General features: G+C 38.5%; 4 protein-coding genes and 1 pseudogene across 4 annotated transcripts; 1 reads left to right on the top strand and 4 right to left on the bottom strand.

The window, feature by feature from the left end:
• Positions 1-239: 239 nt before the first annotated feature.
• Positions 240-2,025, bottom strand: LOC149113890 (adenosine receptor A2a-like). Its single transcript, XM_089286522.1, has 2 exons — positions 882-2,025; positions 240-720 (listed from the first exon to the last, which is right to left on the bottom strand). Exons 1-2 carry the CDS (start codon positions 1,716-1,718, stop codon positions 652-654), a joined length of 906 nt encoding a protein of 301 aa, XP_089142648.1. The 5' UTR covers positions 1,719-2,025; the 3' UTR covers positions 240-651.
• A 4,015-nt stretch (positions 2,026-6,040) lies between these two features.
• LOC149113889 (melanocyte-stimulating hormone receptor-like) lies at positions 6,041-7,463 on the bottom strand. Its single transcript, XM_089287700.1, has one exon. It carries the CDS (start codon positions 7,416-7,418, stop codon positions 6,501-6,503), a length of 918 nt encoding a protein of 305 aa, XP_089143826.1. The 5' UTR covers positions 7,419-7,463; the 3' UTR covers positions 6,041-6,500.
• A 625-nt stretch (positions 7,464-8,088) lies between these two features.
• Positions 8,089-9,415, bottom strand: LOC149113888 (putative G protein-coupled receptor No9). The gene has a single exon (XM_089286519.1). It carries the CDS (start codon positions 9,315-9,317, stop codon positions 8,511-8,513), a length of 807 nt encoding a protein of 268 aa, XP_089142645.1. The 5' UTR covers positions 9,318-9,415; the 3' UTR covers positions 8,089-8,510.
• Positions 9,416-10,525: 1,110 nt separating this feature from the next.
• LOC149113887 (adenosine receptor A2b-like) lies at positions 10,526-11,700 on the top strand. Its single transcript, XM_089287699.1, has one exon. The coding sequence runs from the start codon at positions 10,526-10,528 to the stop codon at positions 11,423-11,425; it is 900 nt and encodes a 299-aa protein (XP_089143825.1). The 3' UTR covers positions 11,426-11,700.
• A 2,610-nt stretch (positions 11,701-14,310) lies between these two features.
• Positions 14,311-15,695, bottom strand: LOC149113886 (adenosine receptor A2a-like; annotated as a pseudogene).
• Between the last annotated feature and the right edge of the window lie 796 nt (positions 15,696-16,491).

The following is a 16,491-nucleotide window of genomic DNA, read 5'->3' as shown; positions in this document are numbered from 1 at the left end:
GTGGAAAGTAATATCCTTAACATTTCCTAGCCTCTATTTACTTAATTAGGCTGTTAAAATACTGTTGGCCACAAGTATGTTTGGATTACTAAGCACCAAGCCCCATGACTGCTTAAATTTCATTTTCAATTTGACAGGAGAGAGTCGACCGAAAAATCAACTTGCATCAACTGGAAACGAAAATTGATTTAATAACCTTGGAATTGGACTTCAAAGAGAGTAAAATGCAAATGTCAATGCCTCCATTTACGTTTATTTCCTATCCAAATTTTCCGGTTGGTTATCAAAACAGTTTTGCACAGTTCTACAACAACAGCTTACTTATAATTTTTTAACTTACAAAAAAAAAAAAAAAAATGAAGAACATAACAGCTTCACTGAAGTAAATACCTTTGTATTCCATGTCTTAAAAAATCTAGGCACATTGTAACTACAGCTTCGGTTAATTTACAATTCTTGCGCCCTCAGTTTAAACAAGTATAAATACAGGTAATTCACCTTTAAGAACTTTGCACAGCACACCTTCATCGCCACTGGAAGTTTACATTAGTTATCTCCTATATTTCTCAAATGTTCTATGAATGTCTTTTATTTTAATTTTGAAAAGAAAAAGGAAATAAACAATTCTAGAGGCGCCATGCGCTTACATCTTCACCAGTTCGCTATTTTCTCTAAAATATCTATTACTCTTTGGCGAACTTGCCGATTCTTCCACAAAGACTGAAATGGTTGAACATGAATTAAGAAAAGCTTAAGCGACTGTTCAGCTGGATAGTGATTGAAAATGCAAAACACGAGCAAATTGTTGTTGTAATTACTTATTTCTTCACGAAATCTTTGACTTTTTGGCGAATCTGTCTGTTTTTCAACAAACAGATGACGGGGTTTGAGAGTGAATTAAGAAAAGCCAAAGTCTCTGTCCAGCTGTAGTGGTTGTAGGTTTGCAAATCAAGTCTCAGGATCTGATGATAAATTGTCACAAACAGCACCGGAAAGTTCGAAATCAAATATACTCCAACGATTACAGAGAGACTCTTTGCAAGCTTAACTTCTCTTTGTCTCTGTTGATTTTCAGCGGCTGGAAGTTGCGCTTGAAGCTGGCGACGATTCCGTCGGACAATCACTAAAATGCAAATTTGAGTTGCTCCACAGACAAGAAGAAGGATAAGCCAAAGAATGAGATGGGTACCTCTCGCTGCTTGGTTGATTCTAGCCCATTGCAGCGCGGCAAGCAAAATGTTCAGAGTCCATATGCCCAGCATATACTTCACAACACGCTTCGAAGAGTAGAACGTATTGTATCTAACACGTAATCGAACCGCCACAAATCTTTCGTAGCTTACAGCACATAACGTCATGAAAGACACTCCGAAGCAAACGTAGAAGGCAGCGCAATAGACGATTCTCACAAAACAAGGAACTGAACGACGCTGGTTTTCCATAAGTCTGTAGGTTATATAACCTGGTTGAGCCGTAAGGCCGACAAAAACATCAGACAGCGCCAAACACGCAATAAAAAGATTCAAAGGAGTTCGTAGACGATTGCAACTGAAGATGGCAGTGACAACCAAAGCGTTGACTATAACAGCGAATGGGGCTGTCACGATGTTGATGATGGCGGTTACCAGGTTCATGGTGTAACGCTGGGAGGCTTGATGGAAGGTTGGATCGGGAAGATGGTAACAGAGAGGAACTTCGGCAGAGATGTTGGTGTCCATTTCGAGCTTTGAATAAAACGTCTCAGCCCTTCTCCAGTGAATGCAATTATTCCTGATAATATTGAACCTATTTTTCTAACATTATACTTTGTACTATTTTGTGTTTCTTGGCGGTCAAAGGCTACGTAATTTCTTTTACGCCGATGTTCAGTCCTACCAGTTCTATTATTTGTTGTACTGAATTAATCTTTTAAAAGAAAGGCGATTGTCTATATGCCTGTTAAACCAGAATAGACAGGTGTCAACTTTTAAAAGCTTTGAGTAATGAGCGTTTTGCAGTTTCAAATTGTCTCAAGTCTACAAGCGTATCTTTCCCGATCAGACTGACGTCTGCAATACGGTATGCGCAATGACGAAACAGTCAACTGCGGCGGAAAAAGAGACGCGAAATGACAAACAAGACATGCAGAAGAGGAAGGAAGACCTAAAGATTCAACACTCAGTAGTGTTTTTTCTATTGGTAATGGCCTTTAAAACCTAGGCGCAAAAGATTTTTTTGGAAGAAAATGGTGTTTCGGAACATTTCTAGGTAAAGAGGTTGTTTTCAGATCATTTTGAAACAGCACAATCTTGTGTAATCGTAAAGCTGGCTTGCTGCGATAAAAGGTTTCTTACACCTGCTCTTAGAATAAAGTCTTCAAATAAATGTTAATATCCTTAAAATTTCTTAGTCTCTATTTATTTAATTAGGTAAATTAAACGGAGCTGTGAAAATACTATTGGCCACAAGCATGTTTGGATTACTAGGGCCGGGTTCCATGACAGCCTAAATTTCATTTTGACAGGAGATAGTCGACAGAAAAATCAACTTTCATCAACTAGAAACGACATTAATTTAATAACCTTGGGATTGTACTCTAAAAAGGGTAAAATGCCGCCATTGAAGACCAAAATGTTAAAGAATAGCTCAAAAACCATACCCTGCACATATCTTTATAATTCATATAGGGCAGTACATCCCGCCCTTGGGGTGTTTCGGTGCTCTTAAATTGCCATATGGCAGTGGTGATGTTCTTTCAAAGTTTTGCTTAAGAAAATAAAAATCGATCGCCAGCGTTTGATAACCCTAGAACACAAATGAATTTGCAGGAAAGAGACAAAAAACAAAAACAAACGTCGCAATGAATTTACGCGCCTCTTACAACTGCACACGGAACACAGTAGTGACAAGCGCTCACAGTACGGGCTATGGCTTCTTATTTTTATTTTTTGCAAAAATTCGGGATTAAAGTTCGGTCAACGCGACCCAAACAACACCGGAATCTTTGTTGTTTTTCTTCGAATTTGAATATTGTTATCAAAAGGGTTTACTGGAAACCAGTTCTTTTTATGGCTATTGATCACTGCAGTAAACAATATTTTAGGCAAACACCCATCATGCTACTGGGCCCTAGCTTGAAGGTCTGCCTGTAAGCGAAAACAACATCTCTACTCACAGCTGTTTCTTGAGGATAATTATTTTGGTCGTAGTTGACATAAAAGATCCTGGAGTGAAGCGGGGCAATTGAGTTGAATCCCCAAATTCTCTGTTTCGACTCTGTTATAATAACGAGGGTGACGCATGAGAGTTAATACTGAATGTAAAGAGCGCCTTTTGCGCAGTTGATAGCTTAGACTGCGTTCATTTAACGTTTAATAAAAACCATTGCCTTACAGTCATAAATGGTTTTCAAATAGCTTATATATGTCAGCTGATATGGTGACGTTTGTTGGAAGATAGAAACAATAGAGGACTTTCAAATAGGTTTTCCTTTTAACGCTGTTTTGGTAGAATAACAAAATTTTCAAGCCAATTTGACGGGGATTGAGAACTCCTCCGTTTTTCGTTCGGGTTACATTTTGGGTTTCTGTTTTTTCATACATCTTCAGAACTCACAGACTAATTTTTTAGTCGGAGGTCTTATTAACCTAGACCGTTTTATTTACACAAGTTCCCTTGTGTAAATAAAACGGTCACAGGAGTCGATTGTGTGCTATTTGTTTGCTTTTTTATCTAGGAAAGGCTGATATTTAATTTACAGTTTTTATTCATTCAAACACATGCATTTAAAACAACAACGCAGGGACGAAAATATTAAAGAGTAGTGCCTTTGAAGTGACACGAGTCATGTAGAACATTAGGTATATCCTGAAATGTGTTACCGTCCGCATGGTACGAACTGTGTCACAAAATATTCATCAGCGGTTCATTGCATAAACGTTCATGCTTCTGAAAGCTATGCGCTTCTGAAAGCTAGAAGCTTATTTGCTTCTAGGCCTTGGTAGGATTCTTTACCAGCTCTCCGCAGACTCGGACACCAGATCTAGTCTGGAAACTAACGAAAAATAACAAGAAATTTTCATGTAAAGGCTATATACTGAAAGTGCCATAGCTGCGAGTTTCTATCGAGTACTGGAGGCATACTTTTTTATGGAATGGGGAGACCTAGCAACCACATGGAATTTTAAGAACAGTCTTAGCTACTTCAGATTTTGAGTTTTGCTAAAAATCGAATCACTCTTTAACAGACATTCCTGAACAGACACGACACCGCGATTCAACTTTCTGTTCGACACTTTAGCTTAAACGGGAAGCCATTTGAAGAAAGTATCTAGGAAAATATTATGGCAAAAACGAAAAAGGAGGCCTAGATAGGTAGGGGCAAATAAGCGATCAGTGAAGTCTTGTTATCTGCTGTCCGATAATTGTACTATAGATAGAACAACGGACGAACATCCACCATAGGCCAAGTTTGTAACCACTAAGAATTCAGAGAGTTTGCATGTTCGACAAGAAGACATTTAAAGAGCGCAATGCAATTAATTCAAGTACACGATATTTAAGTCTAATGATCATTGTTACTGACCTAACTATTGGAAATTTTGTTAATGGATAGCTCAGCTGCTCTTAAGCCAATTCTGGGAAAATTGAAAGCGCCAAGATTAGCCAAAGCTGGAGAGTTTTGTTATAGCCCCGATTTAACGACACTCTTCAAGCGCATGCCATTCCTCTTTCTTATTTAGATTACAACCACAGTTTCCTGTGGTGTTTCTACTGCAGTTTACACTGAAAAGAGTCGACTAAGATCCGCGAGATCAAGATTCAAAATATCTGTTTTATTCACACACCGGTGCCACATAATAACAACTTCAAGTCAAGAAATATATCAAACACGAAAGACCGTGTTTAACTACATTTTCAAATACCAAAAAGAGAGGCAAAAACTCTTCGCGCAGCGGAGTATTTTTAACGACCATTGAGGTGTTTGGAAATGTGGTCAAACACTGTCTTGAGTGTTTGATATGTCTTCTCAATCGAAACAAAAACGGAGGAGAAAAGGGAGAAATAAAATCTTAAAAATCTATGGTAACTAAGATCAAATATCCAAAAACCCTCACGGTCTTGATTTCGATCCTTTGTTTAATCTTCATAAATTAGTAATGAGATTAAGAACAAAAATATGGTGGCGACGGCCGTTGTTTATTTTCACAATATGTGCAGATGAAGGAAAATATTCAATCGTTGTAAATTAAAAGGCAAATAGTTATATTTAATAGCTGGAGGAGAACAAGACGAATATTAAAGAAATATTTATCCCACCAGAGTTATGTTCCATTCACATTGACTTTCTTTATTTACATCAGTTTACAACATCAACAAAAGTCACATTTTGATTAAAGCATTCGTCATTTTAAAAGGAAAACACAGTGGGAACATAATTACTTCAGTTAATTTACATCAGAAAGGCTGAAAACAGCTGTGAGGCCGCAAAATCTCTCTTTAAACTCTAATATTCTATGTATTGAAAAACAACTTCTCGACATTTTACCAGGCACATTCACCTTTATTGACAAATTAAAACGCGGGTATGAGTTAATCCCCTTATGTTCTATCTTCCTGTTTTTTTTGCTCTGACTCTTTATGATCGAGGTCTTAGTAATTTCTGTTAAACTGTAGTTTAGCGCCAATATAAGCACGAATTTTGTTTACGCTTCGAATAGGCTCAGGCTGTTAAGGGAAAGGAGTTCTTTTATATGCCTGGAAATTAGCAAAACACACAGGTGTTAATTTAGTAAGCTCGTGTAGATTAAGCCAAAGGAGATGACAATCTTAATTTCTGAGCTGATAATTATCGGAAGAGAACAATATGACTTTCAGAACAACATGTGGCTTGGCACGTCAAAAGACTTGCGCAAACATCTACGGAAGAAACGACAGCACCGCGGATGAAATATTATACGGGCACGGCTTTCTCCCGCTGTTCTTGAAATTGGTGGTTACAGCTCATCAATTCAACAAACTTGAGAAGTTGATGTCCTCAGAACACCGCTACAGTAACACAAAAGCTGCCTAGTTTTAGCCTTAGCGCACATCGTAACGTAAATTGCCACTGGCTCGCCGCTTTCGAGCATGAACTCTCACGAAACAACAACAATTTCACACCGTGTGTAAGTTCAGTTTGGCTTTGGCATAATATATAATATTAACTGAGAACTATCCAACAAATGAGCGGAGTTTAAAAGCTAAGTTTACAGTGTGCGCTCTAAGTTTTGTATCTTTTTGACTGTCGATAAGACTCGCTGCGAAAACCATGTAAAAGTTGCAGGCATTTTGTAGTTTTGTTAAGGTGTACCGCTGACCAGCAAAATACTGTATCGCGCCCCAAAAACGTATTTCCGCGGTGTCCTTCCTCAGAAGATTAATTATTAAATTTTACAATGATCGAAAAACAGCTCTGAAGAATTAAAATCACTTCACTGTTCCATGTCTCTGAAAAAACCTGGCACAATGCACTTTAACTATCACCAGCACACTACGTTCTTTAAGATATCCTTTATTCTTTGACGAACCTGTTGATTCTTCCAAAAAAGGATTACAGGGTTCGAACACGAATTGAGAAAAGCAAATGTTTCTGCCCAACTATAGTAGTTATAAGTTTTCAAGTTATATCCCATCGTCTGATGGTAAAATGTCACAAACAGCACAGGAGAGTTCAATATTAAGTAAACCCCCACTATAAGCGAGATGCGCAATGCAACTTTAACTTCTCTTTGCTTCCGTACATTTTCGACAGTTTCTGCGTCTCCGTGGACCTGTTGACGACTTCGTCGCACAATGATCAACACAGCCACTTGAGTTATTCCCGTAACAAGAAGGCAAACTAACCAAACTACGTGATGGGTACCTCTTGCCACGTGGTTAATTTTAGCCCATTGCAAGGCGGCCAGCAAAACGTTCACGATCCATATGCCTAGCATGTACTTCAGAACACGACTGTAAGAGAAAAGATTGTTGTATCTAACACGCACTCGAACAGCTACAAATCTTTCGTAGCTCACAGCAGTTAAAGTCATGAAAGACACTCCAAAGCAAACGTAGAAGGCAGCGCAATAGATGATTCTCACAAAACAAGGAACTGAACGATGCTGGTTTTCCATGAGTCTGTAGGTTATATAAGCTGGCTGGGCGGTGAGGCCGACAAATACATCAGATAGCGCCAAGCAAGCTATCAGTAGATTCGAAGGCGTCCGTAGACGAGATGTGCCAAATATGGCAGTGACAACCAAAGCGTTGACTATGACGGCAATTGGGGCAGTCACGATGTTGATAATGGCTGTTATCAGGTTTGTAGTGAATCGTTGTGAAACTTGATCGAAGATTGGATCAGGAAGATGAAAACAAGATCCGGGAGGAATGTGTACAGAGATGTTGCTGTCCATTACCTTCTGTGAAGAAAGTGTCTCTAACAAAGCCTTATGTTCTATCTTCCTGCTTTTTTTGCTCTGACTCTTTACGATCGAGGTCTTAGTAATTTCTGTTAAACTGTAGTTTAGTGCCAATATAAGCACGAATTTTGTTTAGGCTTCGAATAGGCTGTTAAGGGAAAGGAGTTCTTTTATATGCCTGGAAATGAGCAAAACACACAGGTGTTAATTTAGTAAGCTCCTGTAGATTAAGCCAAAGGAGATGACAATCTTAATTTCTGAGCTGATAATCATCGGAAGAGAACAATATGACTTTCAGAACAACATGTGGCTTGGCACGTCAAAAGACTTGCGCAAACATCTACGGAAGAAACGACAGCACCGCGGATGAAATATTGTACGGGCACGGCTTTCTCCCGCTGTTCTTGAAATTGGTGGTCACAGCACCTTTGTTAATGAGAAGAAGTCTAAAGAATTGTTCAAATCGAAGAAGTCCTATGGGTGTGTAGATTCAAGTAAAGAAGTAAAACATCATAATAATAATAATATCAATAAAAAATAGGCCATGAGTAGTTATAAAAAGTGAAAATTCACAAAGTTGCCATGGCAATATTTGTGAAATCCTTCACTCTTTTTTTCCTGAGTTAAATACGGCAATTGGATTACATACCTATATTTTCCAAACTTTTATTCTGTTCAGGTTGAAATAAGTCGCCTAATATACAAAACAAGCTAACAAACAAAAAACATATGGCTCGAGCCTCATGAATTCATATTCACAGTCACTCACGATGGTTCTAAATGTTTTGCTAACAATAAAATTACCTTGGCATATAACATCAAGATATTTTATAGCATTTTGGTTTTTTAGCTTCTCGCATGATGATCTAGGAGGGTACTTATTGTCACGGACTACTTTTAGGACAGCAATTTTGGACGCTCTGACACATCCTGCAATTAAATTTCGTGTGTTCTTTTCTATGGATCTTACATTTAGCGACAAAAAATTCCTTCCAGAATCGCGATAACTGCCTGACGGATTTGTCGGCTCTTCCAAACGCAGATCAAAGGATTCGTACACGAGTTGAGAAAAGCAAGAGTTTCTGTTCAACTGTAGTGGTTATAAGTCTTGATATCCTGCCTTAGAATCTGGTGATAAATTGTGACAAACAAAACGGGCATGTTTAACATCAAGTAGACCCCAACAATAAACGCGATGGTTCTTGTTAGCTTTGTTTCTCTTCGCCTACGGATCTGTTCGCGTAGCTGTACGTGGTGGGGCTGTATTCGGCGACGATTCCAAAGCAGAGTCAAAACGATTCCAATGTTTGCCGCACCAGCGACAAGAAGGCAGATAAACCACGCGATCAGATGCATGCCTCTTGATACTCGGTTTATTCCCGCCCATTGTAGACTTGTTAATATGATATTCACAATCCAGATCGCCGCCATGTACTTTAAGACTCTTTTTGATGAGAATACATCATTGTACCTTGCTTGAAGCCGGACTGCTACGAATCGTTCATAGCTGACGGCTGCGAGTGTCATAAAGGACACTCCACAACAAAGATAGAACGCATTAGCATACACAACCCTCACAAAGCAGGGAACTGAACGAAGCTGGTTTTCCATGAGTCTGTAAGTGATATAACCGGGTTGAACTGCAAGACCGACGAATACGTCGGATAGCGCCAGACATGCGATCAGAAGATTTGACGGTGTTCGCAGACGGGAGACGATGGCATAAACAATCAAAACGTTGAAAACAGCGGCAAAAGGGGCGCCCGTTATATTTATGATAGCTGTGGCAAGATTCATCGTGTATCGCTCAGAGACTTTGTCGAACGATGGATCGGGAAGATGGTAACAAGATGGCCCACTTGCCAGGGAATCCGTCGAAGCGTTGTCCGCCATAACCGCTAAGACATGTGCATCGACCTTGAGCTTCAATGCTTAGGAAAGGGTGCTTCGAGGATATCTAAGAACGTGTTTCATATGTTTTCCAAAGCGAAATTTAATTTATATTAACAAAGTAAAAAAAGACAATGCTATGTTTTTTATTACACTACTGGGTAAACACGCTGTGCAAGATAACGCAGGCTTTCTCACAGATTCATCAAAGCTTCATACTGTTTCATTGACAACTAATACATTTATTCATTATCATCCATTTCTTGCTAGACAAATTGGAAACAGTTCAAACAGTCGGTCGGTGATCTAAAGCTGGCCTAGGAGTTTCCTTAATTAATTTAAGTTCAAAGGTTACCCAGTTAGGGTTTAATTTCTTTTTTAGTAAGAAACGGTCCAAGGAAACAAGACAATATAAGAATAAGTCCGGAGGTGTTACTACTGGAAAAATTGGGTGGGGGTGTGCGACCTGCTTCCCAAAAACCCCTCCCCTACTTACGACCAAAATCTGAGATTTTCACTACTCTTTTTATGACCTGACCAAAAATTCGATACCCTAATTAAGACCTGACCCTTAAATCAATACCCTGGTTCAGACTAATGTTAAAGGCAATGTTTATATGCTTTTATTAGGTGGGATAGCTTCTTATAAATAAAACACAATCAATTAAGACTAGAGTGCAAAAACCATACCCTAATTGAGACCGAAATGGCCAAAATCGATACCGTATTTCTGACCAAAACGGCTAACAAACCATACCCTTTGGGCCCGCACACACCTACATAAGGGAATAACTCCCACCAGCTATCTCCCCGGAAAAAAAATAAGTTTCCTGTAACAGCCCATGAATTGGATAGAGACAAAGAAATGTCAGCAACGTAAACAAAAGGCGGCTGAAAAAAAAAAAAATTTCATGTATGTCTCAGTAAATATATGAGCGAAGTCTCACGCTAGTTAAATAAACACAAAATTTGAGTATGGCATATGCCGCCATTCTTTTTAACGTTACCAAGGATCCAAATTTACTGACCTCTCAACGATCTGCAAAAGTAGCCAGATGACCAAAATTTATTCCAAAAGTGGAATAAATTACTAGCACTTTTTCCTTGTTTAACTATTACGGTATCCTCGTGAATAACTGTCGACATTTTTAAGGCGGAAAGCTTTTGCTCCTTAATCAGAAAAAGACAGTAAAGGGTGCACAAGGCGCCAAATGGATGACAACATCTTTATCAATGGCTCTTACTGTTTCCATCTTCCTGATCCAAGCTTCCATCAAGCTTCCCAACGTTACACCATGAACCTGGTAACCGCCATCGTCAACATAATTACACCCCCACTCGCCGTCGCAGTTAACCTTTTGGTTGTCATCGCCATCTTTAGCACGTCCCGTCTTCGGACGCCTTCGAATCTGTTAATAGCTTGCTTGGCGCTGTCTGATGTTTTTGTCGGCCTCACGGCTCAAACAAGTTATATAACTTACAGACTCATGGAAAACCAGCGTCGTTCAGTTCCTTGTTTTGTGATGGTCGTCTATGGCGCTTCCTTCTACGTTTGCTTTGGAGTGTCTTTCATGACTTTAGCCGCGGTAAGCTACGAGAGATTCGTAGCTGTTCGACTACATGTTAGATACAACACTCTTTTCTCTTACAGTCGTGTCTTGAAGTATATGCTGGGCATATGGACGATAAACATTTTGTTGGCCGCATTACAATGGGCTAAAATTAACCGAGCAGCGAGAGGTACCCACCTCGTTGTCTGGCTTATTTGTCTCCTTGTATCTGGAGCGACTCAGTTCGGCGTTGTAGTCATAGTACGAAGGAATCGTCGACAGCTTCAGGTGCAACTCCAAGCCGCTGCAAATCTTCAGAGGCAAAGGGAAGTCAAGCTTGCTAAAAGCATCGCTTTCATCGTTGCATTTTATTTAATTTTGAACTTTCCGGTACTTTTTGTAACTTTCTATCATCAGATATTATGTCGTGACTTAAAAACTTACAACCATTACAGCTGGACAGAGACTTTGGCTTTTCTTAATTCACTCTCAAACCCCGTCATCTGTTTGTTGAAAAACAAACAGATTCGTCAAAAAGTCAAAGATCTCTTGAAGAAATAGGAAATTAGAAAAAAAAAAATTATATGCTTACGTTTTGTGACTAACTGTTTAGTTTAATCCAACTCATTCAGTAATTTCGGACACGAGCTTTGACGAAATTGGATTATAATATAAACTTGTAGATCTGTGGATGACGGAAATATTAAACCGAAAACATTCAAATTGTAGTTCTCTGTAGTTCCTTCCTATGGTATTGTTCATAACCCAATAGTAATTTAATTTTTTTTTGTCTATTTACAAGTATCATTAAAATAAGACATTTAGCTATAAAAAAACTGCGAAAAAACTTTTCTTAAAAACATTTAAGAAATTTTTTAAACGGTTAAAAAATACGCAACGTTTTGACGTTCTCGAACGTCATTATCAAGTAAAAAAAAAAAACAGTATGAATATTCTATAAATACAAGAAAAACAATAGTTCATTAAAAAGAAAGTTAACAAAAATATGCTCCAAGCTAAACAAAGAGTCTAGCACTGATGGAGTGACTCTGAGTGTTAAGGCTAGGCCTCCGTTCTTTGATGAATGACATTTAAGCGTTAAAATTAAATATTGCATAGATCGCAGCTACGGCATCTATCATCCAGTAGAGTTTCCAGTAGGGGGCTTCAACCGGTTCATATTAAAATTCAAAGACAATTATGTAAATACAAAGGTCAGGTGTTAATTTGCTAGATTTTAGTCAAGTTGCTTTCGACAGAAAGCAGATCCTTGTCAAATAGTGTTTGCCGAGCTAATGTGTTCACGAAAATAGCTTCCTTTTCATGTTTCTCAGAGATATTTTAACTTACCTTTTTAATATATAAGCTCTATAATTTTTTCGCGTTAAAACCATTTTCGTTCATTTTTCATTGTTTTCCTTTATCTTTCAACATTTTTATTGTTAACTGCCATGGACAACCAATGAATTGGGTGCTATAAAAATGTTGTTTTTTTTTTATTAATATTTATTTAGCAGTTATGTTTTAGTTTTCTATTAGCAGTTATCATAATAATACTAAACTCTATATTTTTTAGTCCAAGGTAAAAAAAGCGCGTTATGTATTTACTCCTTGTTGGGTCCAGTAAGGCCATTTCCGACAGTCATTTTTTACCTGTCGCATTCACTCACGATCAGCCTTGTTATATAAGAAGAAATACAACAGGGAATTTTTTTTTTTCCCGTTCAAAAATTTCGGTTGGCTTGCAAAACAGTTTTGCACAGTACCGCCATAGTTAACAGAGGGGAATGGTTATGAAACCCGACAAAGTTCTTTGTTGTATGTTTTTGTTCGCTTTTTTGGCCTTGACTGTGCACAAAACACAATAGTTGTTTACTCCGTACTAAGGAACTAACCAATAGAAACGTTTTGGTTACGTAATTCATGCATAGTGTATGAGCACAAAACAAATGATTGTACACGGTCGTGGACCTTCCAGCATAAATCTTGGCATCTTTGTTTGCTCCTTTGATGTTTGCCAGGCTTCATAACCAGTGCCATATATTAACTATGGTTCCACCACAACAGCTTACTTGTAATTTTTAACCTACAAAAAATTGAAAACATAACAGCTTCACTGAACCAAATATCCTTATGCTCCATGTCGTCAAAATTCTAGGCATATTTTACCTACAGCTTCAGTTAATTTTAAATTCTTGGGCCTTCAGTTTAAACGTACAAGAATTTAATTCACCTTTAAAAACTTATCACAACACGAAAGAAAATAAACAATAGACGCCATACGCTTTCACCTTCACCAGGTCGCCACTTTCTTTAAAAGATCTATTACTCTTTGGCGAACTTGCCGATTCTTCCGACAAAGGATGAAATGGTGCAAAATTATTTAGCCAACAGTCAACTGTGCGGTGGGGGGGGGGGGGGTGGGAGGGGGGGGGAACAAACGAAAAGGCAACAAACAGGACAGAAGAGGAAATAGGACCTAAGGATTCAACGTTCAGTGCTGTTTTTTCTACTGGCCATGGTAGTGGCTTTTAAAACCTAGGCCCAAAAGATTTTTTGGAATAAAACGTACGGTGTTTCGGAACATTTCTCGGTAAGAGGTTGTTTTCCAGATCATTTTGAAACATCAAAATCTTCTGTAATCGTAAGGCTGCATGACTTGCTGGGTTAAAAGGTTTCTCACACCTGCTCTCAATGAGAAATGAGCTCTAACTAAGTTCTAAGGGTGTGGAAAGTAATATCCTTAACATTTCCTAGCCTCTATTTACTTAATTAGGCTGTTAAAATACTGTTGGCCACAAGTATGTTTGGATTACTAAGCACCAAGCCCCATGACTGCTTAAATTTCATTTTCAATTTGACAGGAGAGAGTCGACCGAAAAATCAACTTGCATCAACTGGAAACGAAAATTGATTTAATAACCTTGGAATTGGACTTCAAAGAGAGTAAAATGCAAATGTCAATGCCTCCATTTACGTTTATTTCCTATCCAAATTTTCCGGTTGGTTATCAAAACAGTTTTGCACAGTTCTACAACAACAGCTTACTTATAATTTCTTTAACTTACAAAAAAAAAAAAAAAAAAAAAAAAAATGAAGAACATAACTGCTTCACTGAAGTAAATACCTTTGTACTTCATGTCTAAAAAATCTAGGCACATTGTAACTACAGCTTCGGTTAATTTACAATTCTTGCGCCCTCAGTTTAAACAAGTATAAATACAGGTAATTCACCTTTAAGAACTTTGCACAGCACACCTTCATCGCCACTGGAAGTTTACATTAGTTATCTCCTATATTTCTCAAATGTTCTATGAATGTCTTTTATTTTAATTTTGAAAAGAAAAAGGAAATAAACAATTCTAGAGGCGCCATGCGCTTACATCTTCACCAGTTCGCTATTTTCTCTAAAATATCTATTACTCTTTGGCGAACTTGCCGATTCTTCCGCAAAGACTGAAATGGTTGAACATGAATTAAGAAAAGCTTAAGCGACTGTTCAGCTGGATAGTGGTTGAAAATGCAAAACACGAGCAAATTATTGTTGTAATTACTTATTTCTTCACGAAATCTTTGACTTTTTGGCGAATCTGTCTGTTTTTCAACAAACAGATGACGGGGTTTGAGAGTGAATTAAGAAAAGCCAAAGTCTCTGTCCAGCTGTAGTGGTGTAGGTTTGCAAATCAAGTCTCAGGATCTGATGATAAATTGTCACAAACAGCACCGGAAAGTTCGCAATCAAATATACTCCAACGATTACAGAGAGACTCTTTGCAAGCTTAACTTCTCTTTGTCTCTGTTGATTTTCAGCGGCTGGAAGTTGCGCTTGAAGCTGGCGACGATTCCGTCGGACAATCACTAAAATGCAAATTTGAGTTGCTCCACAGACAAGAAGAAGGATAAGCCAAAGAATGAGATGGGTACCTCTCGCTGCCTGGTTGATTCTAGCCCATTGCAGCGCGGCAAGCAAAGTGTTCAGAGTCCATATGCCCAGCATATACTTCACAACACGCTTCGAAGAGTAGAACGTATTGTATCTAACACGTAATCGAACCGCCACGAATCTTTCGTAGCTTACAGCACATAACGTCATGAAAGACACTCCAAAGCAAACGTAGAAGGCAGCGCAATAGACGATTCTCACAAAACAAGGAACTGAACGACGCTGGTTTTCCATAAGTCTGTAGGTTATATAACCTGGTTGAGCCGTAAGGCCGACAAAAACATCAGACAGCGCCAAACACGCTATAAAAAGATTCAAAGGAGTTCGTAGACGATTGCAACTGAAGATGGCGGTGACAAACAAAGCGTTGACTATAACAGCGAATGGGGCTGTCACGATGTTGATGATGGCGGTTACCAGGTTCATGGTGTAACGCTGGGAGGCTTGATGGAAGGTTGGATCGGGAAGATGGTAAGAGAGAGGAACTTCGGCAGAGATGTTGGTGTCCATTTCGAGCTTTGAATAAAACGTCTCAGCCCTTCTCCAGTGAATGCAATTATTCCTGATAATATTGAACCTATTTTTCTAACATTATACTTTGTACTATTTTGTGTTTCTTGGCGGTCAAAGGCTACGTAATTTCTTTTACGCCGATGTTCAGTCCTACCAGTTCTATTATTTGTTGTACTGAATTAATCTTTTAAAAGAAAGGCGATTGTCTATATGCCTGTTAAACCAGAATAGACAGGTGTCAACTTTTAAAAGCTTTGAGTAATGAGCGTTTTGCAGTTTCAAATTGTCTTAAGTCTACAAGCGTATCTTTCCCGATCAGACTGACGTCTGCAATATGGTATGCGCAAAGACGCAACAGTCAACTGCGGCGGAAAAAGAGACGCGAAATGACAAACAAGACATGCAGAAGAGGAAGGAAGACCTAAAGATTCAACACTCAGTAGTGTTTTTTCTATTGGTAATGGCCTTTAAAACCTAGGCGCAAAAGATTTTTTTGGAAGAAAATGGTGTTTCGGAACATTTCTAGGTAAAGAGGTTGTTTTCAGATCATTTTGAAACAGCACAATCTTCTGAAATCGTAAAGCTGGCTTGCTGGGATAAAAGGTTTCTTACAACTGCTCTTAGAATAAAGTCTTCAAATAAATGTTAATATCCTTAAAATTTCTTAGTCTCTATTTATTTAATTAGGTAAATTAAACGGAGCTGTGAAAATACTATTGGCCACAAGCATGTTTGGATTACTAGGGCCGGGTTCCATGATAGCCTAAATTTCATTTTGACAGGAGATAGTCGACAGAAAAATCAACTTTCATCAACTAGAAACGACATTAATTTAATAACCTTGGGATTGTACTCTAAAAAGGGTAAAATGCCGCCATTGAAGACCAAAATGTTAAAGAATAGCTCAAAAACCATACCCCCCTGCACATACCTTTACAATTCATATAGGGCAGTACATCCCGCCCTTGGGGTGTTTCGGTGCTCTTAAATTGCCATATGGCAGTGGTGATGTTCTTTCAAAGTTTTGCTTAAGAAAATAAAAATCGATCGCCAGCGTTTGATAACCCTAGAACACAAATGAATTTGCAGGAAAGAGACAAAAAACAAAAACAAACGTCGCAATGAATTTACGCGCCTCTTACAACGGCACACGCAACACAGTAGTGACAAG

This window comes from Orbicella faveolata, unplaced genomic scaffold, assembly GCF_042242905.1.
Source record: "Orbicella faveolata isolate gen_17 unplaced genomic scaffold, um_ofav_v1 contig_14, whole genome shotgun sequence".
Lineage (NCBI taxonomy): Eukaryota > Metazoa > Cnidaria > Anthozoa > Scleractinia > Merulinidae > Orbicella > Orbicella faveolata.
Note: the sequence above shows the minus strand (reverse complement) of the source record. Positions and strands in the feature narration are given on the sequence as shown.